General features: G+C 36.6%; 2 protein-coding genes across 6 annotated transcripts in view; one reads left to right on the top strand and one right to left on the bottom strand.

Annotated features, from left to right (window-relative positions):
- LOC110369917 (inositol-trisphosphate 3-kinase homolog) overlaps positions 1 to 10,017 on the top strand; it is a 97,815-nt gene extending 87,798 nt beyond the window's left edge. For 4 of the 5 annotated variants that reach the window (XM_064036221.1, XM_064036220.1, XM_049839390.2 and 1 more), the window contains 2 exons: positions 8,488 to 8,652; positions 8,865 to 10,017. In XM_064036221.1, coding sequence (XP_063892291.1) covers positions 8,488 to 8,652; positions 8,865 to 9,797 — 1,098 coding nt within the window. In that variant the 3' untranslated portion in view covers positions 9,798 to 10,017. Of the gene's footprint in view, positions 1 to 8,136; positions 8,371 to 8,487; positions 8,653 to 8,864 lie in introns of those variants that run through there. The other variant, XM_021325555.3, reaches the window with a different exon arrangement.
- Positions 10,018 to 11,569: 1,552 nt separating this feature from the next.
- On the bottom strand, positions 11,570 to 14,583 carry LOC110369969 (protein claret segregational). Its single transcript, XM_021325637.3, has 3 exons — positions 14,463 to 14,583; positions 14,255 to 14,319; positions 11,570 to 13,992 (listed from the first exon to the last, which is right to left on the bottom strand). The coding sequence occupies exons 2-3, from the start codon at positions 14,264 to 14,266 to the stop codon at positions 12,094 to 12,096; spliced, it is 1,911 nt and encodes a 636-aa protein (XP_021181312.3). The 5' UTR covers positions 14,267 to 14,319; positions 14,463 to 14,583; the 3' UTR covers positions 11,570 to 12,093.
- Positions 14,584 to 14,977: the final 394 nt, after the last annotated feature.

Raw genomic sequence — 14,977 nt, 5'->3', positions numbered from 1 at the left:
AGCAGCTGAAACAACAACCACACCTGCGCAGAACCAAACACCATCCTGCGTCATGTGGTTAATTTGGACAGCCAACCACGCCTGCCGCGTTCACTAACATTATGTTCATTCAGCTAAATATTCATAAATGCTACACATAGACGCTACTTACATGACATGGGTGGACACCTCACGTGTCACACGCTTCAATGAAATTCATTGTACATCTGTAATTTGCATAAAGTAATTATATTCTTAATATTTCTTTGCTTCTAAATATTGAACGGAAAATTAAAATATGTGCTTTTTACTGTACTTTATGCTCGTAGTCGTAAATCTGCTCATACGATCTTACACTCGTTGTAAAAACTTAATGCTTTAGTTAAATCTTCCCTCCTATAAAAAATCCTTCTTTCTTTTTTAAAACCACGATTTTAAAAGCCATTTATTTAATTAAATAATATTTTTTCTATTTTAATTTGTTTAAAAGGTGTGGAAACACAGGAAGAACGATAAAACGGGTTTGTTTGTCACGTGACTTACCTGAACAAAGAGAGTATTATGCATTGCGATAATTACTAACGCTCGATTAGGATAAGGGAACACGAGACTTAGTAAATGGTAATGAGCAAGCAAAACAATAACTACATAGGTATTATTACAAACATTAAATCTTGTAATTTATTTGTCCTCTACTGGTACACCAGCACCGAACATTTGGTATTGACGTTGGTTCTCTTAAAATTCCGAACCTAAAAAAAAACTAAATTGTACAAAAATAAATGTTGCATAAACACACGTTTGTCAAATGTAGGTAAGTACATAAAATATGGCATGAAGTGCATGAACCAGCGGCATTTCGAATCCATTAAACATCATAACAATTTCTTAAAGGTTAACGTACTACAATGAACTACTTTCAACGATTTACTCGATTTATTTATAAACCTGTTTAACTGAGAATTTTATTCATGGGAAGTTTATTAATAGACAAAGTAGAACCTCACATAATATCTTGATAATTGTTATTACAGGACAGAACACAACGGCAAATATGTTGCTTAAACATTATCTTATCGTTTACTATGATGAAATTGTATTGAGCGTGTCTAAGCTAGAGCAAACCAATGTTCTATTAGCTGCTGTTAAACATATTTGATTTGGACATAACAAGCGCTAACGCCACGACTAGACTGCGGCCGCTTCGCAAACATCGGAAAAGTACGGGAGAAGGCTGGCTCGACTCGTGCACTACTTAACGCACTACGTACTAGGCATAGGTACCTAGATTGGAAAGCTCGGTTCAAACTGGATTACAAATATATAAATACCTGATAACATTTGCAGTTAAAACAAGTTTCATATAAACCATGATTAGATAAAAACTGGTTTCTTTTTATTTTTGGCAAACAATGCTCGACTTGTTTAACTTTTTAACCAAAAGAAATAAAGTTTACCAGAGTATAAACTGTAACTGAAAACCTTGCATAATTGCACGTAGGTATATCAATAGTCGTGGTTGCACGGAGGTTTTCAATTCATATCTTCGAGACCATGAAGGCGATATCCTTGACTTAGCCAGTGCGAAAATAGGTCTATGCCCAACATTAGGCTAGCAATAAATACATACATAAAAAAAGTATGACATATGGATTATTTGTTGACTACGACAATGAGAAGCACATCTGTACAGTAAAGTGTTATTGGTTATACGTTTACTTCCATGGACATACTTCTAGAACGAATTATGAATAAATATTTCGACATACCTATACCTATTGCACTGTACCTACCTAGTGCTTTAATTGATAATTTATTATTTTAAGTCCAAACCCTAAAGGAATTTTCAAAGAATAAAACAGAGGTAGGTATATATATAGGTACCTACGTACGATTCTCATATAGGTATAACCTTTACCTTATCTCGCGTTCGGTAACAGGTATACGAAGTCAATGAACAGACCTTTTCAATAATTATTATAATAAATTTATTTCGTTCAGGTTTTTCTTCTTAAAACAAAAAATAGCACATCCGTGTTCTTCACCTCTGTGGTCACTGGATTAAATAATTAAAGGAATTATTGGAGGGTACCTAATTGTTGGTGAAAAACTCTATCTAGTTTTCTATAATTGTTCATATTTATAGATCATTAATAAATATGTCCGGCCTAAATTAGTCGCATCTCTTGTATTAATTATTGCTCCCGCTTTGCTCCATAAGATGTAAACATCCAAAAAAGCATTTTTAAAGTCAAATTAAGTTATTTTGAATCAAGAGCAAATTCTGTTCTGCATAAAATCATCTTGAAATAACTTTGCAAGCGAAGATTGTTTACCAGTTTGCACAAGAGTTAATAACCGAGTGACAGATACAACATTTTGTGTCACTGGAAGATGAAATGTAGCTCTATGGTAATTTCTGACAATTACTGAATCGTTGTCTAATAATAGAGTAACTATCTTACTTTTATTTTACGTTTATGGCGTTGTTTTTAACGTTCTACCTTTTAGAACCAGCCAGTGACGTAAATTCGTAATTCTATTTTTGTTAATAGAGCCATTAAAACTTTGTTTTTGTCTATATTTATATTCTTAAATTGCTGAATACCAAGGCCACACCCTCTTGCAAAGAATTTATTGTGCGTATGACATTAAAAATTAAGTGCCTCTGTCGACAGATTTCTTTTGACCTACTGCGTGCTAGTATTTGTTTTTTGTTTTCATGATATGGTAGGTATATCATGCCCAGTAATATAAATGTAATATTACAAAATATTCGTAGTATATTTTTTTGATGGCACGCTTCTAACTATTTTTTTCAAAAGCGTGCCACTGCGCTACGCACGTAACTACGCACTGCTACGCGGCTACGCATGAGTATGCATCAAGTGTTTAGAAAATACTTTTGTCATTTTGGTCCACATTCGTTGCTACAGTATTTCTCAAAGAAAAATATATTTTGACCAGATGAAATAATACTCCTTATGCAAGATTTTTACAATGCATTCATGTTATGTGTGGTCAAACGTAGCTTAAGTGAATACTTAATATTTTTTCTTGTTCTGCTTTAACGTACCTAACAAAAGAGTGCAATATGAGATCTATGTAAACGGACGACCTCGAGACATGTCTACATAAGAGCGCATTACAAGTCCACGCGCCGTCTATGCACTTTAATGCATCCAGGGATGCCGTACTGGGAACTAGGATAGAATCATAGATCCTCGTGTTCTGAGAAACATTGGATAGATTCTATATTTTGTTTACGTAGTCAACTTTTTTTCCATTTAAAGTAGTGAAAAGTAGAATCGTCTTTAATTGTATTGTAGTGCGACCAAACGTGGCCGTTTTACAGAGCACATTCATTTTTTTATCCTGTTTGCGATTTCTAATACGTGTAAACCCTAAATGCGGTGCAGTGGAACAGCGCAGTAACTAGCAATACTTTCATGCAGCGACCCTGACCTGACCTCTGGTAGGGCAAGGTGGCCTGTTGTTGTTTCTTATTCATCTCACCCGTGTTATTATTTCAAGTGTTTTTCTCCCCGTATTTTTCAACAATTTTAACCATCTGGCCACTTTCTGTACTCAATTCTTAAGCGAAAATCAACTCTTAAATTACGTACGTACAGAGAAATAATTCGATGAACCGTGTACGTTCAATAGTATTGAAACAATGCGCGTAAAATCTAACCCGGTGACCCGGACGTAGCTAAACTTCTTTGACATAAGTATATGAGTGACATGGAAATACCATACCTAAATCTCGTGAAAAATACTTCATTATCCGTATACGTCAAGCGATGTACTGTAATTTCTGAGCTTGTGATAAAATTATTTGATTTCCAATTTTATTTTCAAGCGAGTAGGTAATATTCTAGATATTACTGATTTAACGTAGAACATGGTTCGACTTGTACTGCCACTGGGATATATCTTAGCTAAACAAAAGTGTTTGTATACACCGAGGCTATTGACTTTTGAAACTATATCATCTTCGGACATCGTGGCATTTAGATTGCAGTTGATTCGCTTGACGTAAACAATATTTTGATAACAATCTTTGATCAGATTTTGTCACTTGTTGCTCTATTAATAATGTACCACTTCGTTCTAGTATCGATTTCATCTATAGCACTCACGCAGCCATAGCGTGTATAATGTTATGTTACAGCACTATTATGTCACCTTTAAGTACTTAGGTAGTTCTCCCCTCATCAGTGTATTTATTTTAATGCAATACTTTATGGATCAGTAAATAATATACACACCTGTACATTTTTTCTGACGCACACAATTAAAAAATATTTACATAAGACATGCGCTCTTGTATCAAGATCGATATAAAAAGTATTACGGGTTTTGTAGCGTTTTTAGCGACATATTTTTTGTTGCGTATTTACAAATTTTATACAGACTAACAGAATGTGTTAATATATCAATTAGTAGGTATATATTTACACTGATGACTAAAGGACTTGACAGTAATTAATGTTGAACGTCATTCAATTCCTAACAATAATATCTGTCCATTAGCATTAAGAGAAAGTCGATCTACTGTTTAAGCGCACGATGTCAAGTCTCTCTTTCAAGAATTACTTGTACCTATTAGAGTTAAAATCGTATCTACTTTATCCATAGTATTTATTTTTCAAAGCAATATAAATTGTTAATTTTATTGCAATACAGTGTTTATCCACATACTTATTTTAAGACCTGTCATGAAAGGAGCGTTTCAGTGTTGCGATTTTAGAGAAAATACTGGGATTGGCGTGTCTTGAGAGAAATAAAAAATACTTTCACGTCTAACGTAAGTGGTGAAAAAAGTGACAATGATATTTTAGAGAAATCTGCTTAGTGTCAGACGTGTGCGCAGGTCATAGGTCTAGAACATATAAAAGCAAGCATGCTTGATAGTTATCATGTCATGATTATCTCTACTATGCACTAAATGCGTACAATATGCACTAACACGCGTTCGTCGAGGTCCACTGCACTTTCAATGTTCCGTAACTTTCATCACTTCGATTCAATTTCTTCATTGTTCCATTTACGCTATTAGGTCATCGGTCTACCTTAATACATATTATATTAGGCATTCTTTCCATTTAATTGTATTTTGTAATTACGTAACAATATATAAATATTGTACACCCATCAAATAATTAAACGCATCACCTTCAAGTTTCTGCTTAGTGCGTCACAATGTTTTGAACGAAGACATTAATTAATTATCCACCGACTTAGATATCAATTTAAAATGAAAACTCGTTTAGTACTTTAAAAAAACCCCCGACCCAAAAAAAGTACGCAATAATTATGAGAAAAGGTTAAAAACGCTAAACCCTATAAAAAGCAAAAAATAACTTTTAACACTACGTAAACTAAATTTTGCCGTGTCGGGGGACCGCTCTAATTCATTACTTTAGATACGTGTTTTTTTTTAAACGAATGTTGTAATTGGGTAGGTATCATTTGATTTATGTAAGTATTTATGAAGGTAAAAAGCGGTCCCCCGACACGTCAAAATTTAGTTTACGTAGTGTTAAAAGTTATTTTTTGCTTTTTATAGGGTTTAGCGTTTTTAACCTTTTCTCATAATTATTGCGTACTTTTTTTGGGTCGGGGGTTTTTTTAAATTTATAATTTAATTTTATTTCATGCTTGCATGAAAGAAGGAAAAATTAAGGAGCTCCTTTAAAGGAGCTCCTTAATTTTTCCTTCTTTCATTTAATTTATTTTATCTTAAGATGGGGTCGCTATATGCGATCTCGGCCAAAGGAAGCTGTTTAACAATCCTCATGACTAGGGCTGCCATCTCGAATTTCGCCAAACCCGGACAAACATTTAAAAAACCCGGATATTTGGCGTAAATCGCATTTTTTCCCCGAACGAGTACGATTTTGTTTAAACAAAATAATACCTATTTTGTAATCCATTTACTATTAACAGATACTTAAATTCAATGAAGTACTTTCTTACATGAAAAGTGTCCGGGTTTTCCCCGGACGCTTCTAGAAAACCCGCCCGGATGTCCCCCGGACGGGGTCAAAACGAGGACAAATCCGGGGAAACCCGGACGGATGGCAGCCCTACTCATGACAAACTGGCTCTGGGAGAATTGCACAGATTGAGAAACAATAAAGATTAACCTTTGGACATTCTAGATTTTCAGCAAAAATATAAATCGGTTTATCCGTTTCATTCCGGCATTTCAGGGTTTTATCCGCCATATCCCATTTCCAGCATCAGGTTCTCGTCAATTAGAAACATGAAGAGAACTCGTCAAGACACATTCAACGAGCCCAAACTCGATGGGTTTACTAAAAGGCAGTTCAGGGTTACGTCTCCTACCTTCGTGCCCTAACAGCTGACCAGCTCAGTGGTTCCAAAAGACATTAGTGTTTCAAATTTCAGATCCCACATATACTTGCAAGTAAACTGAGCGTGTAACATTCCTATCACATCTAGCAAACGAGCTGATGACCTTGAAGACCTGAACCGATTTCCACCAAACATAGCTAAGAACACTCCCGACTGACATACCTTTTAAACAAAAAAAACCGCATTTCAATCGGATCATCCGTTTGGGAGCTACGATGCCACATACACACACACACACACACACACACACACAGACACGTCAAACTTATAACACCCCGTCGTTTTTGCGTCGGGGGTTAAAAATATAATTAATTTAACGTAAACGACAGTCGTTTGAACAATGCACGTAATTAGTGGACATGAATTGTTGATGCTACGTCACAATTTGGAGCTAGGCGGGTCGTGCGCCTGCGCAGAGCGCGGTCGTGCCTGCCTGGATCGCTGTCGTCATTTGTTTGCCCGACATGCGCGTCTTCCTTCCCCCTGCGTCACACACTAAGGACATTCATCATGACGTCATCGCTTCAGGCTTACTTTTCATGACTATTTCGCATTTCGTGTAACATAGGCAGTTCGTTTTATGTTTAAGAAATGAGCCATTTATGACAAACAAGATTTGGTTCTCACGGAATGTTTATGTATCAATAGGAAGCCGATAAAAAATGTTTGAATAATTTGTCGAGGTTTTATAAGGTTCATTTTCTATTATTTGTGGGAACTAGTTTGTTTTGTCGTTTTAGTCCAAGAAAACGTCAAACTAAACTAGAAGTCAGTGTGTGATCATGCAGTTAGTTTGGGTACCGTTACACATGCAAAATTAATATTGATTATTCCCTAATTAGTTCGAAACATAGAGAACTCAAACTTCACATGCATTCTAACATGATATTTTTCCTGAAGCAAAAATTATACATAACAAGCCTTGGAGGCACAGTTGTGGGAAACATAAAATTTAATACAAATGAGCTGAATGATCCTTATATAAAATATTGACAAGTACTTAGATCTGAAAAATACATAATTTATATGGAGAATATACTTGCGCTGTCTGGAAGCTAGGCATAGGATTTCTGGCGCCAAGATGTATTTTTTATTATTATATCTTAAAATACCTCTATATTATAGTTACAATTTTACGGTTACTGAATATCTGTTATCGTACACTGAATGTGGGATCAACAGGTGCTATTTGCAACCCCTGGCACTTACTTGCAGATATATTACTGAATGTTTCTTTCATTCTTACTACCGACAAGAAGTCAGCATGGTCACCCAAAAAATCTAAAAGGACGTACCTAATTAGACAAAGCTACTCACATTTCTAACGAATTTTTGTACGCAAGAATATTTTTAAGTGATCATATCATTACCTAAGTACTTAATGACCGACTTTCAGGACTCAAGCAGTCAACACCCGTAATAAATTAACAACCTTGACACCAATATTTTAATAGTTACTCATTCTGAGATTTGCAACTTTTAGGCTTAACTATACGTCTCTTATATATAGGTAACAAGTAATATTATGAAAACGAATACCTATTTATTTTGTAGATACATACATGCAAGTATTGAAACGCTTTAGGTAGATACTAGTCGTAACAATATTAGAATTGCATGCACCTTTCTCAGAGTTCGATAAATCAATGCAGTTCAGATTTTGTGAAAAATAGAGGCGCTAGGAAAACTCAGAGAGGCTGAGAAGCGCGGGCGGTGCGGCGAGCGGGCCGCGGCGGGCCGACGTCACGAGAAAGCCGAGGTCTCTATAAAACCGACGGCGTCCCTCCCACTTACATCACACGCTGGCTAGCAGCAGTCGATAGCTTACGCTCGTTCGCTCGCTACCCGCGCTCTAATTGTTTTATCGCTCATTCGTGTTTGCGCCTTCTACGCACACACTCGTACGTCATGACCGTCACCAGCAAGATGAACAGTGTCTCCCGCCAATCTGTGCTGAGTCGCCTCGGCCCTGGCGGGCTACTCTACGCTGCCAATAAGATTTTAGCGGTACGTCATCGAAATGTGCTCAGTGCTCGAATATTTCGTTTATGTGAAAGTGAATATTTCGTCAGTGTTCCATGGTGTGTGACAAGGTGTTTAAACGTGTGTTTTCGTTGTTCTCAGGTCGCAGTGCCTGGTAAAGAGGAGGAGCGCTGGCGCAGCAAAGATGAAGGTGCGCTGTTCAAACGCTGGCGGCGTACCCCGTCCGCTGTCGAAGCGCCCACCTCCACTCCGGCACCCACTGCACCCACCCCTCAACCCTCCGAACTACTCAAGTTCCTAGCTATTGTGAGTATTTAAACTTTTTATCAACTATAAAGATACCCAGTTTTGATAAAACCAAATAGTATAAAAAGGTTCAAACCACAAAAAATCACAAGCTTTTATTAAAAGATTTTGTTTTACTTTAAAAGAAGTTGTTTAAAATACGATACCTATCAAACCCAAGCTACATGTCTAATTTTGGATAAGTTGCTAATAGTTTATTTCTTTTGTTACAGAATGCATTGGAATTATCAGCACCCGCATCTGATGCGTTGCTGAAATCTCGCTCTTCGGAATGGTTCCAACTGGCTGGCCATCCCGGGTCCCTGGCGCCCGCAGGCCCAGGGACCGTCTGGAAGCGGCGCGCGGCCGGGGACCACCCCAACCACAACCCCGAGCGCGACGCCTACGAAGCGCTCGCCGCCTGCCCTCACATGCGGTCCGCTATCCCGAGATACTACCGCGAACTGGAGTATGGTGGCGAACGATTCATAGAACTGCAGGACTTACTGCACGGCTTCAGAGATCCTCATGTCATGGATGTCAAGATGGGCACACGCACTTTCCTTGAAGATGAAGTTAGCAATGCTCGTGCTCGTACCGACCTTTATGAGAAAATGGTGCGATTGGACCCGAAAGCACCCACCGAAGCTGAGCATGCGGCTCACGCTGTCACTAAACTACGTTATATGCAATTTCGTGAACAGCGGTCTTCTTCAGCTGAACAAGGCTTCCGTATCGAAGCAGTAAAGGTCCCAGGAGAACCACCCCTCACCGACTTACAAAAAGTGCGCGAACCTCAGCAAATCGCAAACACAGTGGCGAGGTTCCTGGGCAATAATGAAAAGGCACGACGTGCCATTATTACACGGCTCCGCGAAATCAGAGAACTTTTTGAAAATTCAGATTTCTTCAAAACTCATGAAATTGTCGGCAGCAGTATATTCATAATTTACGATGATGAACGTGTCGGCGCGTGGTTGATCGACTTCGCTAAAACTAGAAGCGTACCAGAAGGTCTCCGCGTTGATCATCGCGCGGAGTGGCAACAGGGCAACCACGAAGAAGGTTTTCTTTACGGCTTAGATAGACTCATAGACACTATAGAAACTGCAAAACTTCCTACGCCAGGCGATGCAGCAACGACAGAACCGGATGTATCACGTTGAACACAACTGGCGAGAGACCCTGGACTCGCCCCTCGGTCGTTGTCACCGTTCGCCTGGCCTTGCGCCCCAGTACCGCTCCACTAGCGCCCGAAATGACGCCCGGAGAGATGTATCATAAAACTATGTATATTACTGCATATGAAAGAGAATTGCGATGTATCGCTTGATGTTTCGATCTAGTCCTTAATTATTTAAATAAACTCGTCATGATTTTATAAAACTTGTTTTTTTCCTCCTTACAAATCACAAATATGCAATATGGCTGCGTCCAGAAGAAACATAGGTTTTTTCAGTTAGAAAAGTCCACGCTGAACCACAGAGGGAGGGGTCATCTGACGTTTGCCCAAGTCAAAAAAATGGAATACGTTAATCACAAATAGATACTTGCACTACTTTTATAGAGAGAGTAAAGCAATTCACTCTAATCTACGTATACTTAGATAAATTGCAAAGCACCTTTATGCATTTACAAGTAATGCCTAGCAGGAACAGGTTAGTAAATAAATATGTAAGTAAGTATACCACAATAATAGCCATAGAATGAAAAACTTCCAACTTTCCAACGTGTCTTATACATGCAACACTACAACCAGCGCCATCTATCGCTTACACAGAAGACTTCAGAAACATGTAAAGAAAAACGCAAGGGTAACTTACAGAGGACGCAAGTGATACCTCGTAAAATGGTAGGTATTTTTTATTTATTTAGGTATTTCATGGTGTTTCAACTGTTCGAAATTTCTATGGTTGAGTAGGCAATTTACCCAATAGCGACAAAGTCAACTTCTTCTAGCTAGAATTCCGTTACATATTAGTTTTTTTTTTAGGGGAAAGAACACATGGCGCAAGTAAATATTGATAAAAGAATTATTTTAACTTAAATATTTATTAGCGGAATCGTAAATGTTTGTGTTTTGTTGTACCTAAGTAGGTACCTATTTTTAGTATTGTCTTCATAAGAGCAATATAAGTTAAGAAAGAAAATTAGCGTTCAAACTATTAAAGAAAATGACAATTTTCTAAAGCATTAACGCTCACAGCATTAACGATACCCATCTATGGTAGGTACCCAATTGGACACATAATAAAACCTTTAAGTTCTGTAGGATAATCTACCTACTTATTTACCAAAACTGTATCTAAATTGAAGTTTGCGTTATGTTCATTACTAAGAAGAGATGGCTATTTGTTTCCGATCCCATAGGGTCTCGGGATCGATGCCCGGGTCGAGCGATAGAAATCGGGTGCTCTACGAGTCTAGAGGCCCGTAAGTCTTGTGTCAAATACAAATAACAACAACAAATCCCGCGATATTTGGACACATTTTTATTGATTTATGATCAAAATCAAGAAACCACAAATACCGATTTATAATTTGAGAAAACAAAAGCAGTACATATTTACACACGAAAAAGTTACTCAACTGAGGTATTTCACTCTACAATCTACGGCTCATCCGTAGATTGTAGTACTAAGTATTATATTATGTGGTTGTAATCAACAAAAGAGGAACACCGTGAAGACATGGCAGAGGATGTGCCACTGGCAATCAATCAGCGAATGTTCAACATTACAAAACTAGCCCCCATGACAATCACCCACATTTTATTTTGCTGGAAAGCGTGATTGGGTACTACGATTCTATTGAGGGATTTTTCACTCGAACTGGTAGCGCCATCTAGTGGTTTAAATATCATTCGCCCAAAGAGAACAAAATGGGTTCTTCTGTGTGAAGTTGGTTGAAGATTTGAGGAACTACTCGAAAAAATATATTTTTGGGTATATTATATTTAATAAACAATACAGTTACACATGAAAACTAATAATAAAATAATTGTTTGACATACAACTATTGAAATTAAATTAATAAAACAAAAGCTAATATTATTAAAATTCCTGATCAAAGCAGTGTGCAAACACACCTCTAAAAGATATAACTATAGCAATTAAGTTGCAAGAAAAAGATAAACATGATATTTAGTTTTGTAACGTTATGTACAGGGTCATCTAAATACATTAGAAAACATATATTAGAAGTATTTTGACCTTATCCCATCTTGGATTCCAAAAGGGTGTGATCAAAACACAAGAAACTAAGGAAATGAGTAGTCAAAAAAATCTCAAGTAGTATGAATAATAGTTACATGATAGTTAACAACCATAGTTAACTTCAGTCTGGTCTAATTTCCAAACTGTTTAAAAAGCAAGCATTTTCCTATTCTATTTTAAAAGTAGGTACATATTAACTGTTATATAACATTATCATGTCAATAAAATAAAAAATAATTCATTAATATTATGTGTCAAACATAGTGATATTTTTCTTTGCTTTGACTACCCTGCAATTGTTAACTTGTGTGGCAAAGCGTAAGGAGTTCAGAGTCTCATTAAAGCATTCATCAAATTGGTTGATATTGACCAACATAAGTGTTTTTGAATTACCTCCCAAACTAGGCATCAGTAGGTGGGTCAGCTTAGAATTTCTGTATGGGATATGTGACTGGTTGGTCTGTAGTGATAAAATAACTTTGGACAACTCTGATAAAGATCTGTTAATGTGCTTCGTTTCATCCATGCGCTGTGTGGTTTTACCACTCTCTGATCCAGCCAGATCTACCAAATTCAAATTACTTGTATATTTCTCCTTGCGTTTTTCATGTATTGCCGATATTTTAATCTGGGCGACCGAGTGAGATCGGGAGCTGCGCTCATTGTTCAGGGTTGCGGCAGTTTGTCTGTTACGTTGGGCAAATATCATCAGCCTGATGAAGTCATGAGAGTTCTTCACTTCCTCTTCCTTTAAATTAGACACATACACATCTGTTCCTTTAGAATTTGACATTTTTATCTCATGAGTTACCTGGTCCTTACTAGAGTTCAGCAAGTCATAGATTATTTCATTGTATATTTCCAAAAATGATGCTTTTATTGTCAACTCCCAACCCATGCGTTTTAAATCTTCCATACATGTGAAGATCATGTTGAATGCTCTTGGTATGATACCATACTGCTCAGTTCCACAACCTCCCTCCATGGTATAGGTTTTACCAGAGCCGGTTTGGCCATAGGCAAAAATACACACATTGTACCCATCTAATGCAGACTGGACCATAGTTGAAACTTCAGCAAACACATCTTCCTGAGATGCATGGGGAGTGAATATACCATCAAATGTAAAACCATGTTGTGGCTTTCCTTTTCTAACTGAATTCAACAATTCAACTTTTTCAACCTCAATAGAACAAGCATCAAGAACATTGAGATTGAATCTTGGCTTTGTTTGTTCAGACTCCAAAGGTGGTCTTATCCTACAGTACACTCTGATATTGCCTTTCAAATCTTGAATTGTATTTCGTAGGTCTCTTTGCTCTTTATGCATTGCAGCCAAGATGTTCTGCAATATTTCTGATTCTGATTTATATTTAGCAATAACTTCTTGTGCTTCTTTGTAGTCAAGTTGCAACTTATCATACTGGATTGATATTTTCTTAAGATGATCTGTTAACACTCTCAAGGCTTCCGTTTCTTCTTTAAGACTTTTATGTTGTCTGGAGAGTTCAGTGAACTCTGATTGCACTTTATCCAGTTCAGCAGTTTTTTGCTTCAAACTGTTGGTTATCTCATCTAACAATACAGTTTTACGCTGTAGATTTTCATTTTCCATTTTCTGGATGTCAAAATCAATTTTCATTTTGTCAAACTCTGCAGTCTTTTCTCTTAGTTCAGTAAGAGACTTCAATAAGTTTTCTTTCAAATTGTCTCTTTCATCAATACAGCATTGAACTGAATCTTTAGTCTTCTCATAATTGTCAGATACTTCAATGTGTTTTTCTTTCAAGTCATCAAATTCACTTTTCATATTTTTATGCTTTCCAAGCAAGTCATTGAACCTTGCTTTATAGTCATACGGTGCAATTTTTGGTGCAACTGCTGTCTTTTTTTCCACTTTAGTTACTTTAGGTGGAGGCACATTGACAGATGAGGGTGCTGTAGCCGATCTCTTGAGGCGTTGAGCTGGCATTGTAGCCGATGGTCCACCTCGCAGGGCAGGCTTGGTATGATTCATGATCAAATCCTTTTTATCAGCATCACTGAGAGTGCTCACTAGGGTTCTAGGGATTGGACGACGATTTAACAAACTTGGTTTGTTTTCTTTAGTTGCTGTTACTGGTGGCATTTTAGGTATTCGGGACATCTGAAATTAAAAATATACGACATAAATAAAAAACTGGTGATAGAGAACTTCCTCTTTCCATATTCGTATATTCGACATTTTATTCCAACGTATTTAATCGCTTAAATCGCCACACACTAAACAAAAATACTACTTTTGTCATTAATAGATAGTTAACTATTAATATGCTACGGATGATAAGTACATGAATACGCACGTCCGGACAAAAAGTAGAGAAACAAAAATAAACACTAAGGAGTATCTATTAATTAGATTTATATACCTTATTATTCATCACAAATTAAACGCCAGTTTGTTCGTAGTACACCACAAAAAAACGATCCTGTCCTGAAACACGAAATTACTGGTAAGTTAACGCACTCCTTATAATGTTTGAACTGGCTTGGGCTTAGTGTACCAATATAAAAGACGGATGCACTATACGAATATAAGTATTTTATGACTTGATTTCACAATATTCACTGAATTACCTTTATTATTCTATTTAAAACGATTGTTTTCCGTTGAATTTGTATCGCTTTGTCTGTCAACATGAACCACAACGGATAATTTTCAATTCAAAATTCAAAAATGACGCTTGGGTCACACAATGTTGCATGAATAAAATTTTGGTTCTTATTTCTTTAGCCTTTGTATTTTGAGTTTATAAAAAAATAATTTTCTACTTCTACATAATTATACACTCCATTTGGTAAACAATCTTGATACTACTGCTTAAAATAATTTTTCAGTTGCTCAAGAAAGTTATCTCGAAAAAAATGTAATAAAATGTATAGCTATTATAATTTTAACATTCGTAGTCAAAATCTGTCATAATGATGTTAGAATGTTTTTCTCTACGTTAACGAAGCAATGCAATGATCGGAAAGTGGAGTTTCTCCATATTAAACATAAACTCAAATAAAAAAATACATAAGTCAGATTTGCGAGAATATAACCGAATTATATTTTTTTAAATGACATTTTGTATTTTTTTGCATTGGTA

The sequence above is a fragment of the Helicoverpa armigera genome, chromosome 9 (genome assembly GCF_030705265.1).
Source record: "Helicoverpa armigera isolate CAAS_96S chromosome 9, ASM3070526v1, whole genome shotgun sequence".
Lineage (NCBI taxonomy): Eukaryota > Metazoa > Arthropoda > Insecta > Lepidoptera > Noctuidae > Helicoverpa > Helicoverpa armigera.
Note: the sequence above shows the minus strand (reverse complement) of the source record. Positions and strands in the feature narration are given on the sequence as shown.